This window comes from Nanorana parkeri, unplaced genomic scaffold (assembly GCF_000935625.1).
Source record: "Nanorana parkeri isolate BGI_ZX_2015 unplaced genomic scaffold, ASM93562v1 scaffold420, whole genome shotgun sequence".
Classification (NCBI taxonomy): Eukaryota; Metazoa; Chordata; class Amphibia; order Anura; family Dicroglossidae; genus Nanorana; species Nanorana parkeri.
Window position 1 is genome coordinate 56147 of NW_017306688.1, and position 13633 is coordinate 69779.

Sequence of the window (13633 nt, forward strand, 5' to 3'; positions counted from 1 at the left end):
TTTTAAAATATAGTTATACACTATATAATCTACAGTGAAAAATATATAGGTATGCAAGCAGAAATGTAAAACATTTAGTTTAACTTTAAGTTAAGAAAACATGTCATTGTAATTATTGGAACTACTATTTAGATGGTTCCAATAAAAACATAAAAAATGTTTTATCCGATCTTTCATTTCATTTATGCTTACCAAGCTTCTACTTGTTACTTTTTTTTTATACATGAGGTTAACACATTTTATGTAAAAGTTTTTTAACTTTCCATTTGTATACTTACCATATTTTAAATGAATAATTAAATATTACTGTGTACTGGGTTAGTGAATGAATCCCTGACAACCAAGCAGCTATCACTGGTATCTCAGAAACTGCTATTTCACTCAGTACAAAGAATATATGGTGGTTTTGTACATAAGTTAGTTGTATTGTTAGGTCTAAAAAGAATAAAAATGTAAAAATATTTTTATAGATAAATATAGAATATTGCATTTTAATGTTTTGGTTTTTTTTTGTTTTGGAACCAGTAAGTGATGTTTTTTTGCTTATTTATAAAGTTATAGAGTTATGACTCAAAAGAATAAAAATGTAAAAATATGTTTATAGGTAAATATAAAATATTGCATTTTAATGTTTTTCTTCTTTTTTTTTTAACCAGTAAGTGATGCTTTATTGCATTTTATAAAGTTATAAAGTTACGACTCAAAAGAATAAAAATGTAAAAATATTGTTATAGCTAAAATATTAATATGCAATATTGATATTGCATATTAATATTTCACTTTTTTTTTTTTGAGCCAGCAAGTGGCGCTTCAGGCTTTAGCAAGTAGCGCTTTATTGCCTATTTAGTTAGTTATATACTGAGGAGTAAAAAGAATAAAAATGTAAAAATATTTTTATAGCTAAATAAAAAATATAGCATAATAACATTTAGCATTTTTGTGAAGCAGCAGTGGCGCTTTATTGCTTTTTTTGTTAGATATTTAGTTAGGACTAAAAATAATAAAATGTAATAAAATATTTTCATTGGCAAAGCATCCAGCACTTGTCATGGCCGTCGTTCCATTGCTGTAGAATATAAAGTACCTGAATAGTTGAGTAGAGCGATTTTCCATATTTCCTTCTATATGCCACTCGGATGCTCAGCAAATCCTCCTCACTCCGAGAAATAAGAATGCGGCTAAGAGCCTTGTCATCCGTTCCCACACCCTACCGGAGGACACAATTCTGTAAAAGTCACTCACAATGTATTTGAAGGATAATGGACCTATACCAATTGCACCGCACAGCAGTGGGAATGGGTTTGGTGTGAACCGTTACCCCAAAGAAAGGCTCATATCCTAATCTAACACTTTAGAATATACATAAGAATAATATTGTGGAAAAAAGATATTAATCACCTTCATTACATTGTTCAGTTTGTCGGCAAAATAAAGAGGAGTATCCTTAATTACAGCCACTGTGAGATGGAAAAAAGATAAGAAGAAGTCACTGCCGTAGATAACAAATGCTTATCAAGTTTTATCATTACATTAAAAAAAAATACATCTGCTTACATTGGTCAATAAATTGTTAAATAGAATACACCCAATGCCCAGCTGATAAAGCTGGCTCCTAGAAAGTATAGACTCTGCTTTATATGAAGCAACAGTAGGGCAAATTGATAAATCTTTCACCCAGAGAATAGCTGGATGAATGCTGTTCACATGGTGATACCACCACTAGATGGAGCTGAGGAGCATAGGAAATTCCTATGCTCCTCAGCACCATCTAGTGGCGGTGGTGACGTTCACTGAAGATTTATAAATCAGCCCCAAAGTATAACTCTTATACAAGAACAAGCAAAAGAAATGGCCAGTAGGACTTTCCAGGTGCTACTTCAACTGATTCATACAAAATAATTATTTAACGTTTAGAAATACTTTGTTTTATTTTACAATTAATTCAATACAATAAATGTATACAAATTTATTTGCTAAAAAAAAATGTTGGTGCCTGTCTACAAGATTGTTAAAATACAAGAACAGCCAAAAATATAGGCAATAGGACTTTGTCTTCTTTTTCATCAGGTGCTATTTCAATGGATTCACAAAAAATAATTCATAAAAGTTTAAAAATACCTTGTTTCATTAATAAATTAAATTAACAATTGAATTATTTATTATTAATATTATTAGTATTAGTAGTAGTAGTAATAGTAGTAATAGTAATTTCAATACAATAAATGTATAAAATTAATTTTGGTGTTGTCTAAATAGTACACATGAAAACAGTTACGTCTACATGTTATACTGCCTTTACATTATATGCCCCACCGGTCAGCTAGTTCTATATATATTGTACATAGCATGGGGCTTCCACCTATCCACCGTACAAGTGACAGTGACTGTACACATGGCTCCCACCTATCCACCGTTCAAGTGACACTTGGCTCCCACCTATCCACCATTCAAGTGACAGTGACTGTACACATGGCTCCCACCTATCCACCGTTCAAGTGACACTTGGCTCCCACCTATCCACCATTCAAGTGACAGTGACTGTACACATGGCTCCCACCTATCCACCATTCGAGTGACAGTGACTGTACATCTGCCTCCCACCTATACTCCATTCAAGTGACAGTGACTGTACATCTGCCTCCCACCTATACTCCATTCAAGTGACAGTGACTGTACATATGGCTCCCACCTATCCACCATTCAAGTGACAGACTGTACACATGGCTCCCACCTATCCACTATTCAAGTGACAGTGACTGTACATCTGCCTCCCACCTATCTACCATTCAAGTGACTGTACACCTGGCTCCCACCTATCCACCATTCAAGTGACTGTACACATGGCTCCCACCTATCCACCATTCAAGTGACTGTACACCTGGCCTTGTCATTGCATTGTCAGTGTCACTGGAATGGTGGATAGGTGAAAGCCAGGTGCGCACACCATTACAGTGACACTGCCACCTACAAACACCGCAAGTGTCACTGGAATGTCAGATAGGTAAAGGCCAGATGCACATTCCATTCCAGAGACACTAAAGGCTGTGACACTGCACGTGAAGCGGTGGCGTGCTGCCTTCGCGAGCAGTGTGTCATGTCATTTGCTCCTCGGCACGTCAGCTTACGAGAGCTCGCGTAGCTGAGTGTGCCGAGATGAAAAATGTCATCTTCAGCCAATCGGCTCACGTGTATAAACCCACTCGTTAGCATGTGACGTCTGGCTGGTTGTTAAGCACGAGCCAATTGGCTGAAGGTGCAGTCAATCATCTGACTGCACCCAGCTCACACACTGCATGCAAAGCTCCGTGCCGGACAGCTTTGCTTCGCTCTGCACGGCTTTGAGTGCAGTGTGTCACTTAACAATTCTCCTGTCCGGAGATGTAGCAGATCAAAATTCTGGTTATTTCCGGCAAGTTCCCTCCTAAGCCTATGAATATGGATTCAGTATACGTATTGTACTCGTTTCTTTTCATCTTATGGATGTGTATACAGACACTTACCTGAAGTCAAGAGTGATTTCTGGAAATCCCCCTTAAAGTGCTTATTTATAGTGTCTTCTATGTCAACTGAGGTGGATTTCTTGTAGTGGTCAAAGACTAGGAAGAAATAGGTGCAGCAGACAGTAAGGTAAAGAGTTTCGTTTTTTGAATATTTTTCTATTTATCATCATTAAGGCTCCATTCATTATGCTACATGTTTGTCTTGTAGTCCTGATGAAGGGGGAGGGTTGTTGCCCTGAAACTTGTTGGTTGTTTTTGTTTGATCACATTGTGAACTCTTTTACCTTTTGGTTTGACGCCCTTTGTTTCTGAACATTGAACTGGTTACCCAACAAAGGAGGTCTGTTTGGTTTGGGATCTGTTGGGATCTGTGCCCGTGAACTTATTTGCAAACTTCCCTGCACCTGGACAATTTGAATGAGCACAGAAACTGAAGGGGAAGAACAAGACCTTTAATGTCATACGTGAAGCTGAAGTTTGGGAATTACACATCAAATACCCTTGCAGTGCCAGCCCCCCCCCCACCCCCCACACATTGCAAGGGTTAAGCTTTTTCTTTAGAATTTAACTCTTGCACTGGGGGAAAGGGGGAGGCGCTGCAAAGGTTAAATGCTCGTTAAGTCTAGAGGTAGAGGGATAAGCTTTAATGCGTACCTTATTCTTCACTCTGGCAGGCTCCCTCCATCTGTGTGACCGGTCCCCTGAAGTCTCTTCTCTAAGGCACTCTTAATGGTGGTCACACACTAATGTGTTCATATACAATGCAGGACCAACAACCTTGCATTGTACCTGAGGATGGCGAGGGCCCGCCCGCAACTCGGAGCATCAGGGAGAAGAGGTGAGCACCGGAGTCTGCCAGAGAAAGTATTAGGGTAATTATTACAGTTTATTCTACCCCTACACTTAATGAGCATTAAAATCTTGCAGTGAAGTGCAGGGAGGTGGAGCACTGCAAGGGTAGGTTTTTCATAATTCCCAGAGTTCAGCTTTAACTATGTAGAGCTGTGTACAACTCAGAACTGGATGGACAGAAATACAAATCCTTTAGCAGGTACAGGGGTGGACCTACCGCTGGTGCAACTGCTGCGGCTGCACCAGGGCCAGAGGCTGGGGGGACCCATTAAGATCTGGTTCTGCCCCCCCCCCCTAATGGAGGAGGCATGGCCACATGGTCGAACAGGCTTCTGGGGGGGTATTTACAGGACCCCTGCCTCCTCCTAGACACCAGAGTTTGGAGCATACACCCCTACACCGCGTATCACTTGTCCTGCATCGCATAGTACATCACGCCCAGCGCATCATATATCCCGGACCTTCATCATCATCATGGAGAAGATGCTGAACGACTTCAGTCCAAGCCGCCCTCAGGGGTCCCTCATGCGACCCTCCAAACTGCTGCCATGTGGCCTGAGCCTGCTGAGCCCGGAGCCTGGGGTGCTGTCCCCCTTCACCAGCCTGGCCTCTACCATGAACCGGTTGGCCGGCCTATAGAGGTATGCAGGGTGGGGAATGGATTAGTACTCTTTCCCCTCCGAAATAGAATGATTGTGCTTATGGACCCAATATGGTGGATTGCATGAATGTCCTGGCACCCTGCCCTAGAGAAAGAATATTGCACCCGGACCCTTTCTTCCTTAGGTTCGCCTGTGTGCATGTACAAGCCCCCTTATAAGTATTTCAATTGTCCATTAAACTGTTTGCTTGGACTTCGGCTTTAACATTATATCTAATCATGATAAAAATAACTGTACCTCGTCTGAGATGTCCTTTTGGTCTTTCTGTAAAGATTGTTATCCACTGAGCATCGTTGGGGTTATTTTTAGGTCCCAGGTTACTCAGCATCTTGAAGAAAAAAAAAGGATAGATTCCAGAAAGGTCATGATTGATATATAGGAACTGTCATTGCTGACTTGCTTTTGAAGAAGTACATTCCAGATGTGTAATTTCATCTTCCATACTACATTCATAAGAAGAAGAAGGCTTACATTTGTGGTCAGTGGTAACAATGCCCCTCTTCCATTGGTGGTCAGAGGGAAGAATGTTCCTTACATTAGTGGCCAGTGGGAAGAATGCCCCCCTTACATTGGTGGTCAGTGGGAAGAATGCTGCTTACATTGGTGGTCAGTGGGAAGACTGCCCCATACAGTGGTGGACAGTGGGAAGAATTTCTCCTTACATTGCCGGTCACTGGGAAGAATGCCCCTTACATTGATGGTCAGTTTGAAGAATGTGCCCCTTATTTGATGGTCAGTGGGAAGATTGTCCCCTTACATTGGTGGTCAGTGGAAAGAATGCACCCCTCACATTGGGGGCCATTGGGCCCCTTACAATGGTGGTCAGAATTCCAGTCATTCAGACAGCTATAAAGATCATTGGTGTCATGCCACTAGCTCTGCCAAATACCATTTCCTGCAACCAGGCAGGCACCTTCAAATGGGATGTCAATCAGCCACAGCTCAAGGAATGCCTTGCAACCCCTGAAGGAACCATAGGGTTCACTAGTGTACAGGTTTAGAAAGGCTGCTCTGTGTTATCAAGTGCCATAGCAGCTATCCTCAACTAGGATTCTGTGGAACCCTAAGGTTCCTCCAGAGGTAGCCAGGGGTTCCTGGAGCTGTGCTTGCAATTACAACCTCCAGACATGGATGATGTTTATGCATGCCCAAATATATACTTAACAAGACCATCTAGACAGCAGCATACAAGCTATATTATCATCCTCTAGCCCTATGTTTGAAAAGAGACCCTATCACTATCTGCTGTTCATCAAACTAATGGCAAGCAGGCAGGTACTTACAGGACCCCTGCCTCCTGCATTGATGTGCTTCAGATCAGCATAAATATCTTTGCGGCAATCCTACTACAAAATGCACACTACTCGGAGTGTCAGATAGTAAACCTTCTGGGCCACCTTCATCTCTGCCCTTATTCTAGCGAACGACATGGAACTTTTCTAAATGAACCCCTTAAACTTGTCAATGTGCGCTATGAGATAATATCAGTATACACCACTAGAGGGCGCAATAAGAGCATAAATTAATTAGCAACATACCTTAGAATCCTGTTCAATCAGTCCATAGTCAATAATCCTAGATTCCTTTTCTCTCTTGCCCTGGAAGGAAAGGTATGATTTATTTCAGAATAGATGAAAACAGTGTGGCATTTACAGAATATTTGATCTGTTACCTTGACCAGGGCCAGGAGAAGCGCAGTGTGTGGTTCTTTTGTGTCCGATGTGATGTCCTTTTCCAAGTCTGTTTTAAACTCTAATAAAATGACAACATGGAAAGTTGGCAGGACAGGCTATGAGCAGACTTTAGCTTTTAACATACCTTTTAGATTGTTACATTGTACACAATACCTGTAGTTAGGGATGGGTGAGCAGCCCTGGACGCACACTGTCTGCATCCAGAGACCCTCATCTGCCCTAGCCACAGGTATTAGCTCCTTGTGCATACATACATACGATTACTCTTCACCTCCTACCTTGCTTGTAGCAGACCCGGATGGCTTGCAGCTGTTCATTTGATCTGGTGGTGAGGATTTCACTTAGTGCAGCTTCATCTGTCCCTAATCCCTGTAATTGAGATAAACACTGATTACCACTATTCTGAGTTTCCTTCAAATCTCCCAGCATGTATCACTGACTCCATATTGACTGCACACAATAATATAAACAGCTCCCAGTTTAAAATTCCTTTTTTATCTTGGTACATAGTAACTTAATTGATATAGATAAAGATACAGCGAGTACTCATGTATTATTTGAACACAACATGGAATAGGTTGGTATTAGAGCAATTATTATTACCAATAAGCCCAGCTCAACTGTACATTTTAGGGTAGCGGGGAAGGGTCAGAATTATAGATCTATTTTTGCTTGGGTCCCCAACAGGGAGCTTGTTTTCACCTCTGGTTTATTCACTGGGACAGGATGTGAAGACAAATCTCCCTTATGGGGAAACAGACAATAATAAATCTATGGTTTTAACCCTTCACCACTACCTTAAAGTGAGCTGCCGAGAATCTCAAAAATGGCAATAAAAAGCTCACATAACTTTGAAGCATTCCTTACTCTGATAGAAGAGTTCCCAAATCGATTTCTGTGCCCCAGTTCAGGATATTTTTCTCCCTTCCCATCCCAGTCACAACACAGGCAGGGAAAATATCCCCATAAGGGACATAGGCAGTAATATAAAACTGATAGGGAGGACTAACTATCTAGAACTAAAAAAAAGTTGACTAAATTGAGGTTTTGATATTTCCACGGAAGTCTTCTCTGAAGAACATCTCACCTTCATTGCCGCTTTCAGCTCCTGAGAGTCATATGCAGCTGGGGTCTTCAACAAACCAACAATTACCCTCTCCAGATCCCCCGAGAAAGCTTTCTTAACATTCTCCAGCAAGTCCTGCCAATATAAAAATTGATATTGGTACAGTTTTAGGGAAACTCCAGTTTAGTATTCCTCTCCAGGTCAGTTCTATGCATTGAATGAATGTTAGCATATTTTGTGTAGATCCATGCCAGCCTCTGTTCTGTAAATGCTGAGACGGGTCATGCCATTGAACTTGCTAAAAGTCAGTGTGAAAAGGCCAAGTCTGCCTGTTTGTATCCCATGAATATTCTTATGTTCCCCCGACATGCATGACCAGTATATCACCAGAGATGAAAGGCTTCTTATTACTATTCCTGAGGAATTTGAGGTGATCCCTCAAAATGTTGTGCAGATATCTAAGTAAAGCAGTCAGCTAATCACATGAGCATGGAGGATAAGTATTTTTGGAAGTCATATTTATGTTTGCAAGATATATTTAAAGTTTTTAATGCTGTACTGATAATTAGCACCTACTGACACTTGTGCTTGTGTAATGTCAGATGATTTTGAAGCTTGTTTAAGTGTGCTTCATGTGTTTTCAAGCTTTGCCGTGGCCATTGTAATCCCTCTATATGCTTCCTGGCTTTTCTGTGTGGTATCCTGGTATCTTGTGCCATTGGATCTACCATTCCAGGAAAATGTCACACCTAGTTTCTTTCCAGGCCCTCTTTCCACAATTACCGCTTTCCACAATTTTTATAATGGGCATCACTGAGGTCATGGAGGTTCCTTTGGTCCCTCACCAGATGAATGAATGTCTCTGCATCCAGCATGGACACTCCTAAATTGTCCATTTTGTTCACAGTCCTGAGGTTGCGATAGCAACCTGAATCTGCTCCCTGGCTTTTCTATGTGTTATCCTGGTGTCTTGTGCCATTGGAGCTCCCATTCCTGGAAAATGTCACGCCTAGTTTCTTTCCAGGCCCTCTACCGCTTTCCACGGTTTTTATAATGGGCATCACTGAAGTCATGGAGGTTCCTTTTGGGCCCTCGCCAGATGGATGAATGTCTCTGCACCCAGCATGAACACTCCTAAATCAACCATTTTGTTCACAAGCCCGAGGTTGTGAAGAGGGTATAAGGCTTGAAAAACATGCAAAAACACATTCACTCATGTAGTGCGCTTTTTAGGAGCTCCCATTGAAGTCTATAGGGGTAAATGATGTGTGATTCTCCCCAGAAGCTATAATTTTGCGCTGAAGTTGCTAGAGGGCCTGACCATTATAAATAGGGAAGCAGGTTGTTCACCACGGCAGTAGAAGTGATTTTTTTCTGAAGATATGGGTAAGCAACGCGATTTAACAGTCTTTGAACGTTGGATGATTGTTGGCACGAGCCATGGAGCGAGTATCAGCAAAAAAAACCTTTGAACAATGAGCCCCTCTTGAACATTTAACGAATTCTGCTAAGTGTTTAAAGACCGGACTGTCAGCCGAAAATCTGGGTCTGAACGTGCGAATTGTGGCCGTCAGCGACTAGTCAATGTTAGGGCAGAACGCAGGGTGGCAAGACTGGTACAAGACAACAGAAGGGCAACAGTGCAGTGTCAGATCCCTCGCATCACCTTTCAACATCTCGTGGAGTCACAAGGCGTCCCAACGAAGTCATCTCGTGGAGTCATCTCGTGGCCCAACGAAGTACTGATGGGGTGGTCATAATAATCTGGCCACTCAGTGTATATTATTTTATTATTGTATTGTTGATGCATTTTAATTAGCCCAGATCAGGTACAAAACCGTAGTGGGGCTGATACTACCATACACTGGATTGTTGACTGTGGCACCTATCTATATTTACTTATATGTAGGAAAATGTGTCAATGGTCACTGTCTCTGGGACAGGAAAGCGGATGAAGTCTCCTCAACGTGGACAAAAATAACAATAAAACCCCAACAGAAGGGGAAATCGCCTCAATGGGGTCACATAGATAAAAACCTGCAAAGGTTTTAACACTCCCCATGCTATTCTTGCCTAAAAATAAGTTTTAGATGGAGTTTTACTTTAATGCAACCTGTAATGTATGGTTGAGGTATAAAGTTTCCCATAAAAATAATTTTTGGAGGTTTTTATTTTTCCATTTTTTTTTATTGCTCTAATTTCTCTGAATTATACTGTGGTTACTGCACAAAAGTATGTAGCACAAAGGTAAAATGAACCTGCGTGGATATCACATGCATGGCACAGGTATGGACACCTGACATGTATTTATTTAAATCTGTTAAAAAAAGAAAGGTATGTTCGGTATTTCTTTGAACCAAACATACTTTCCATAGAATTTCCTGCTAAACAAGCTTCTCATAGTACACATATTTGTACACTTTATCTGAGCCACAAAAAGATGTGAAGAGGGGATAGGAATAGCAGGCGAGCATGCAGCAAGGCAAAGGTTACACAGGCAAATGAGAGAGAAGGCCAGGCAATCTCAAAAGCAAGATTCACGAAGAAGGAGGAAGCACACTACAAAATGAAACGTAACAGAGATATACTCCTAGGTGGTTTTCAAGAATATGTTGAAATATGTTGAAATGTTTCAAGCCTCTTTATTTTATAGGAGAAGATTGTGTGTCATGGCACTTTTTGCTTGGTTTAATGTTTAAAGTCTGACCCATTGCTCCATCAGTCACCACGCTACCTTATGTGGTTGTAATGCAATCACCTTTTCTGGACCACACCTTCCAGCAGTCTCTGCAACATCACCACCTTGTGGACAATGGACAGTGAAAGTAGAAGAGAGTCTGCCACTGCCGTTGCCCAAACCTCAAAACTTCAAAAGATCTTTGGAGACAGCTGATCAGGAATGTCAATCACTGGTCAAAGGGGGTTCTGGGGGCCAAGGGGGGAATTCCGCAGTAGTAATCTCACAAACATCACGATGCTGTCCCACATGCTCTTGGTATCTAAGGGGGAAGGGCAGTAACTGGGCAAGCCATATGAAGCAGCTGAACTGAGAGAGGTTGCTGGATCACCAGCAGCTACTGCAGTCAAAAGTGGGTTACTTCTACATGAACATTGGTGCTCATCAGGGTCGTTTACTTTTTTATACCTGAGGGGCTCACCCAAAGTCATCACAGCAGATGTAAAGAAATTACAGCAACAGCAATAAAAAAAGGATACCTTGAGCTTCTTCACAACCCTTCTGGATTAAAAAAAGTCACTCACAGGCTCAATAGCAAAGGTCCTACTCTAATTCTGAGTACTCCTTCTGGTGCCCGGCCACTCTATAACTTGGTTCCTCTCCAAACCTTGGTTGCAGGCTCAGTGATTAACCCAACACGTTAACACTACTGTGTTCCAGACCTCGCTCTCAATAATGGCAATGATCGCTAATGCGCATCCACACTCTGCTTGGGGGTTCCACCACCACTCGCGATCAGCTCATACTAACCCCACGCTGCACTGAATGAGTCAAAAAGTAACCTGCAAGTGTCAGCACTACACCTAGCTTCGGCGCCACAGATACTTTGAGGAAGGACGGGTTGGACCCCTTAAACCCCCCTTTTCTACACCCCAGGAGCTCATAGTAATATGGTTGACTAATACCATCATTGTAACACATCCTTCATATCTGTACAGTTAGATTTATACCCAGAATTCTACTCCCAACCCAACCCATTAGGTTGTGAGGGGCTAGAACCTACTACTGCTATTTGTCTTCTGTAGGTCTCGGGTTGGGTTTAGGATTGTCCTGGTCATATGCAAAACTCAGGAACAGAAGCAGACTGGCAGCACCAATGAATAGCAGCCATTCTTAGAATCCAGTCAATTCAAGGGAATTTAGAAATGCACAGGTTCGCTTCATCTCATTTTAGATTTTAGTAAATGTCACAGTCTGATCACTGGGTGAGAGGAGACTAAGGCAATGCTTCCTTCTGCCAGCAGCAGACTGATAACATATTCCCAGCCTAGCTACAGTCACTGATTATAAATCAAGCATCACAGATCTGCATCCCCTCACCTTGTGACTTACTGCAAAGTTACAATGTACAGGGGGAGGGAACAACAGGAACCTCAGGCAGTTGAAAGTATTCAACATGCAGGAAGATGATGCAGAGTGCAGGATCAAAGTATTCCTGCATGTGGGCAGCTGTAACCACCAGGTGAGGATCACAGTCCTCCATGTCCATGCAGACCAGGAAGATGTCGTACCACATGTTGTTTTTGAGTCATGGAGATATATTCCAGTTAATGGTCACTCAATGATTTGTAAGACACCACCGAAATAAAATGTATTATTGAGCTATTACTGGCCATACCTGCTTTTGTTCTTCCTTGTACAGGCGAATTACCTCTTGCCTCTGTTCATTGTTAAGCGATGTAACAGTGTCAATGATTGTTTGCTGGTCACCTGTCATTGTATAGACAGAATTCATTACATATCAATGTCAACATGCAAGTTAGATAAAAAGATATCCATGTGAAAAAAAACCCATCTTAAAAGGAGGTTTCCGCTTTAGAAGTTAAATGTGGACCTTTACTGCAGAACTGTGCAGGCATCCACTTTATCAGCAAACCATAAGGCTTATACATTAAACATCATAATCAGCAAAGTGCAAAGTACAGCAAACCATAGACAACAATTCTAGTTTTCTTTACTAAAGTCAGAACCAGTAGAAAAATTGATTGTGATTGCCTGCTGTAGGGAGTGTTTGACCATGGGCACTAGGGTGTGTCTGACTATGGACATTGGAGAATGTTTGACCATGGACACTAGAGAGTGTTTGATCCATGGGCAATAGAGAGTGTGTGACCTAGGGACACTAAAGAGTGTTGTACCATAGACGCTAGAGTGTGTTAGACCATGGAAGTTAGAGGTTAGAGAGTGTTTGGCCATAGATGCTAGAGAGTGTTTGGCCATAGATGCTAGTGAGTGTTTGACCATAGATGCTAGCAAGTACCATGGATGCTTGATAGTGTTTGACCTTGGAGCCTAGATAGTGTTTGACCATGGAGGCTATAGAGTGTTTGACCATGGGTAATAGAAAGTGTTTGACTTAGGACACTAGAGAGTGTTGGACCATAGACGCTAGAGTGTGTTAGACCATGGAAGTTAGAGAATGTTTGACCATGTACTTTGGAAAGTGTTTAACCATAGATCCTAGAGAGTGTTTAAACATGGACGTTAGAGAGTTTTTCACCATGGACGTTAGAGAATGATTAATCATGGAAGCTTGATAGTATTTGACCATGGACACTAGATAGTGTTTGACCATGGACACTAGATAGTGTTTGACCATGGACACTACATTGTGTTCTAGAAGAGAATCAATGGAACATACTTTATTCCATGGTCCCGCAGCAGCCAACGCACCAAATTCTCACCTTGGAATGTGGGTGGTCCCTTGATGTCATCACATACCATGACGGACCCATAGTGGTCACCATTCCTGAATTGTACGTAATGACGTCAGTCAGAGGGTAAGTGTCATCACCATAGGAACCAGCAGTAAGGAAGCCTATGGGACCATGAAGTAAGATAAGCAGTCCTCTCTATTAGAGCCCTCTAAACTAAACAAGCATTATACCATGTAGGGTTGGGGAGGTAGATTTAGTCTTTTTGATCATCCACATAGTTGGACTTTTTTTTTTTTTCTACATAAAATTACATTTATTTCGTAAATGGACCATTTGTAATTTTTACATAATAACTATGGGCTTATTGATTCAGCAGTAACTTGGCCATAGGGTGTCATACCTGGTTTGTTTTGTGGGAAGCAATCTAGTGAGGCCTCTGTTGTCATTTGGCCACATATATATATA

The 13633-nt window shown here is 41.5% G+C and overlaps 1 protein-coding gene across 1 annotated transcript in view; it reads right to left on the reverse strand.

Moving 5' to 3' along the window:
• The window catches only part of ANXA9 (annexin A9), a 22525-nt gene that overhangs the window by 2065 nt on the left and 6827 nt on the right, over positions 1-13633 (reverse strand). Inside the window, exons 4-12 of the mRNA XM_018559907.1 lie at positions 12130-12221; positions 7796-7909; positions 6987-7077; positions 6687-6766; positions 6553-6612; positions 5252-5342; positions 3501-3596; positions 1399-1457; positions 1085-1207 (exon numbers count right to left, since the gene is read on the reverse strand). Of these exons, the coding sequence (XP_018415409.1) occupies positions 1085-1207; positions 1399-1457; positions 3501-3596; positions 5252-5342; positions 6553-6612; positions 6687-6766; positions 6987-7077; positions 7796-7909; positions 12130-12221 (806 nt within the window). The remainder of the gene's footprint in view (positions 1-1084; positions 1208-1398; positions 1458-3500; positions 3597-5251; positions 5343-6552; positions 6613-6686; positions 6767-6986; positions 7078-7795; positions 7910-12129; positions 12222-13633) is intronic.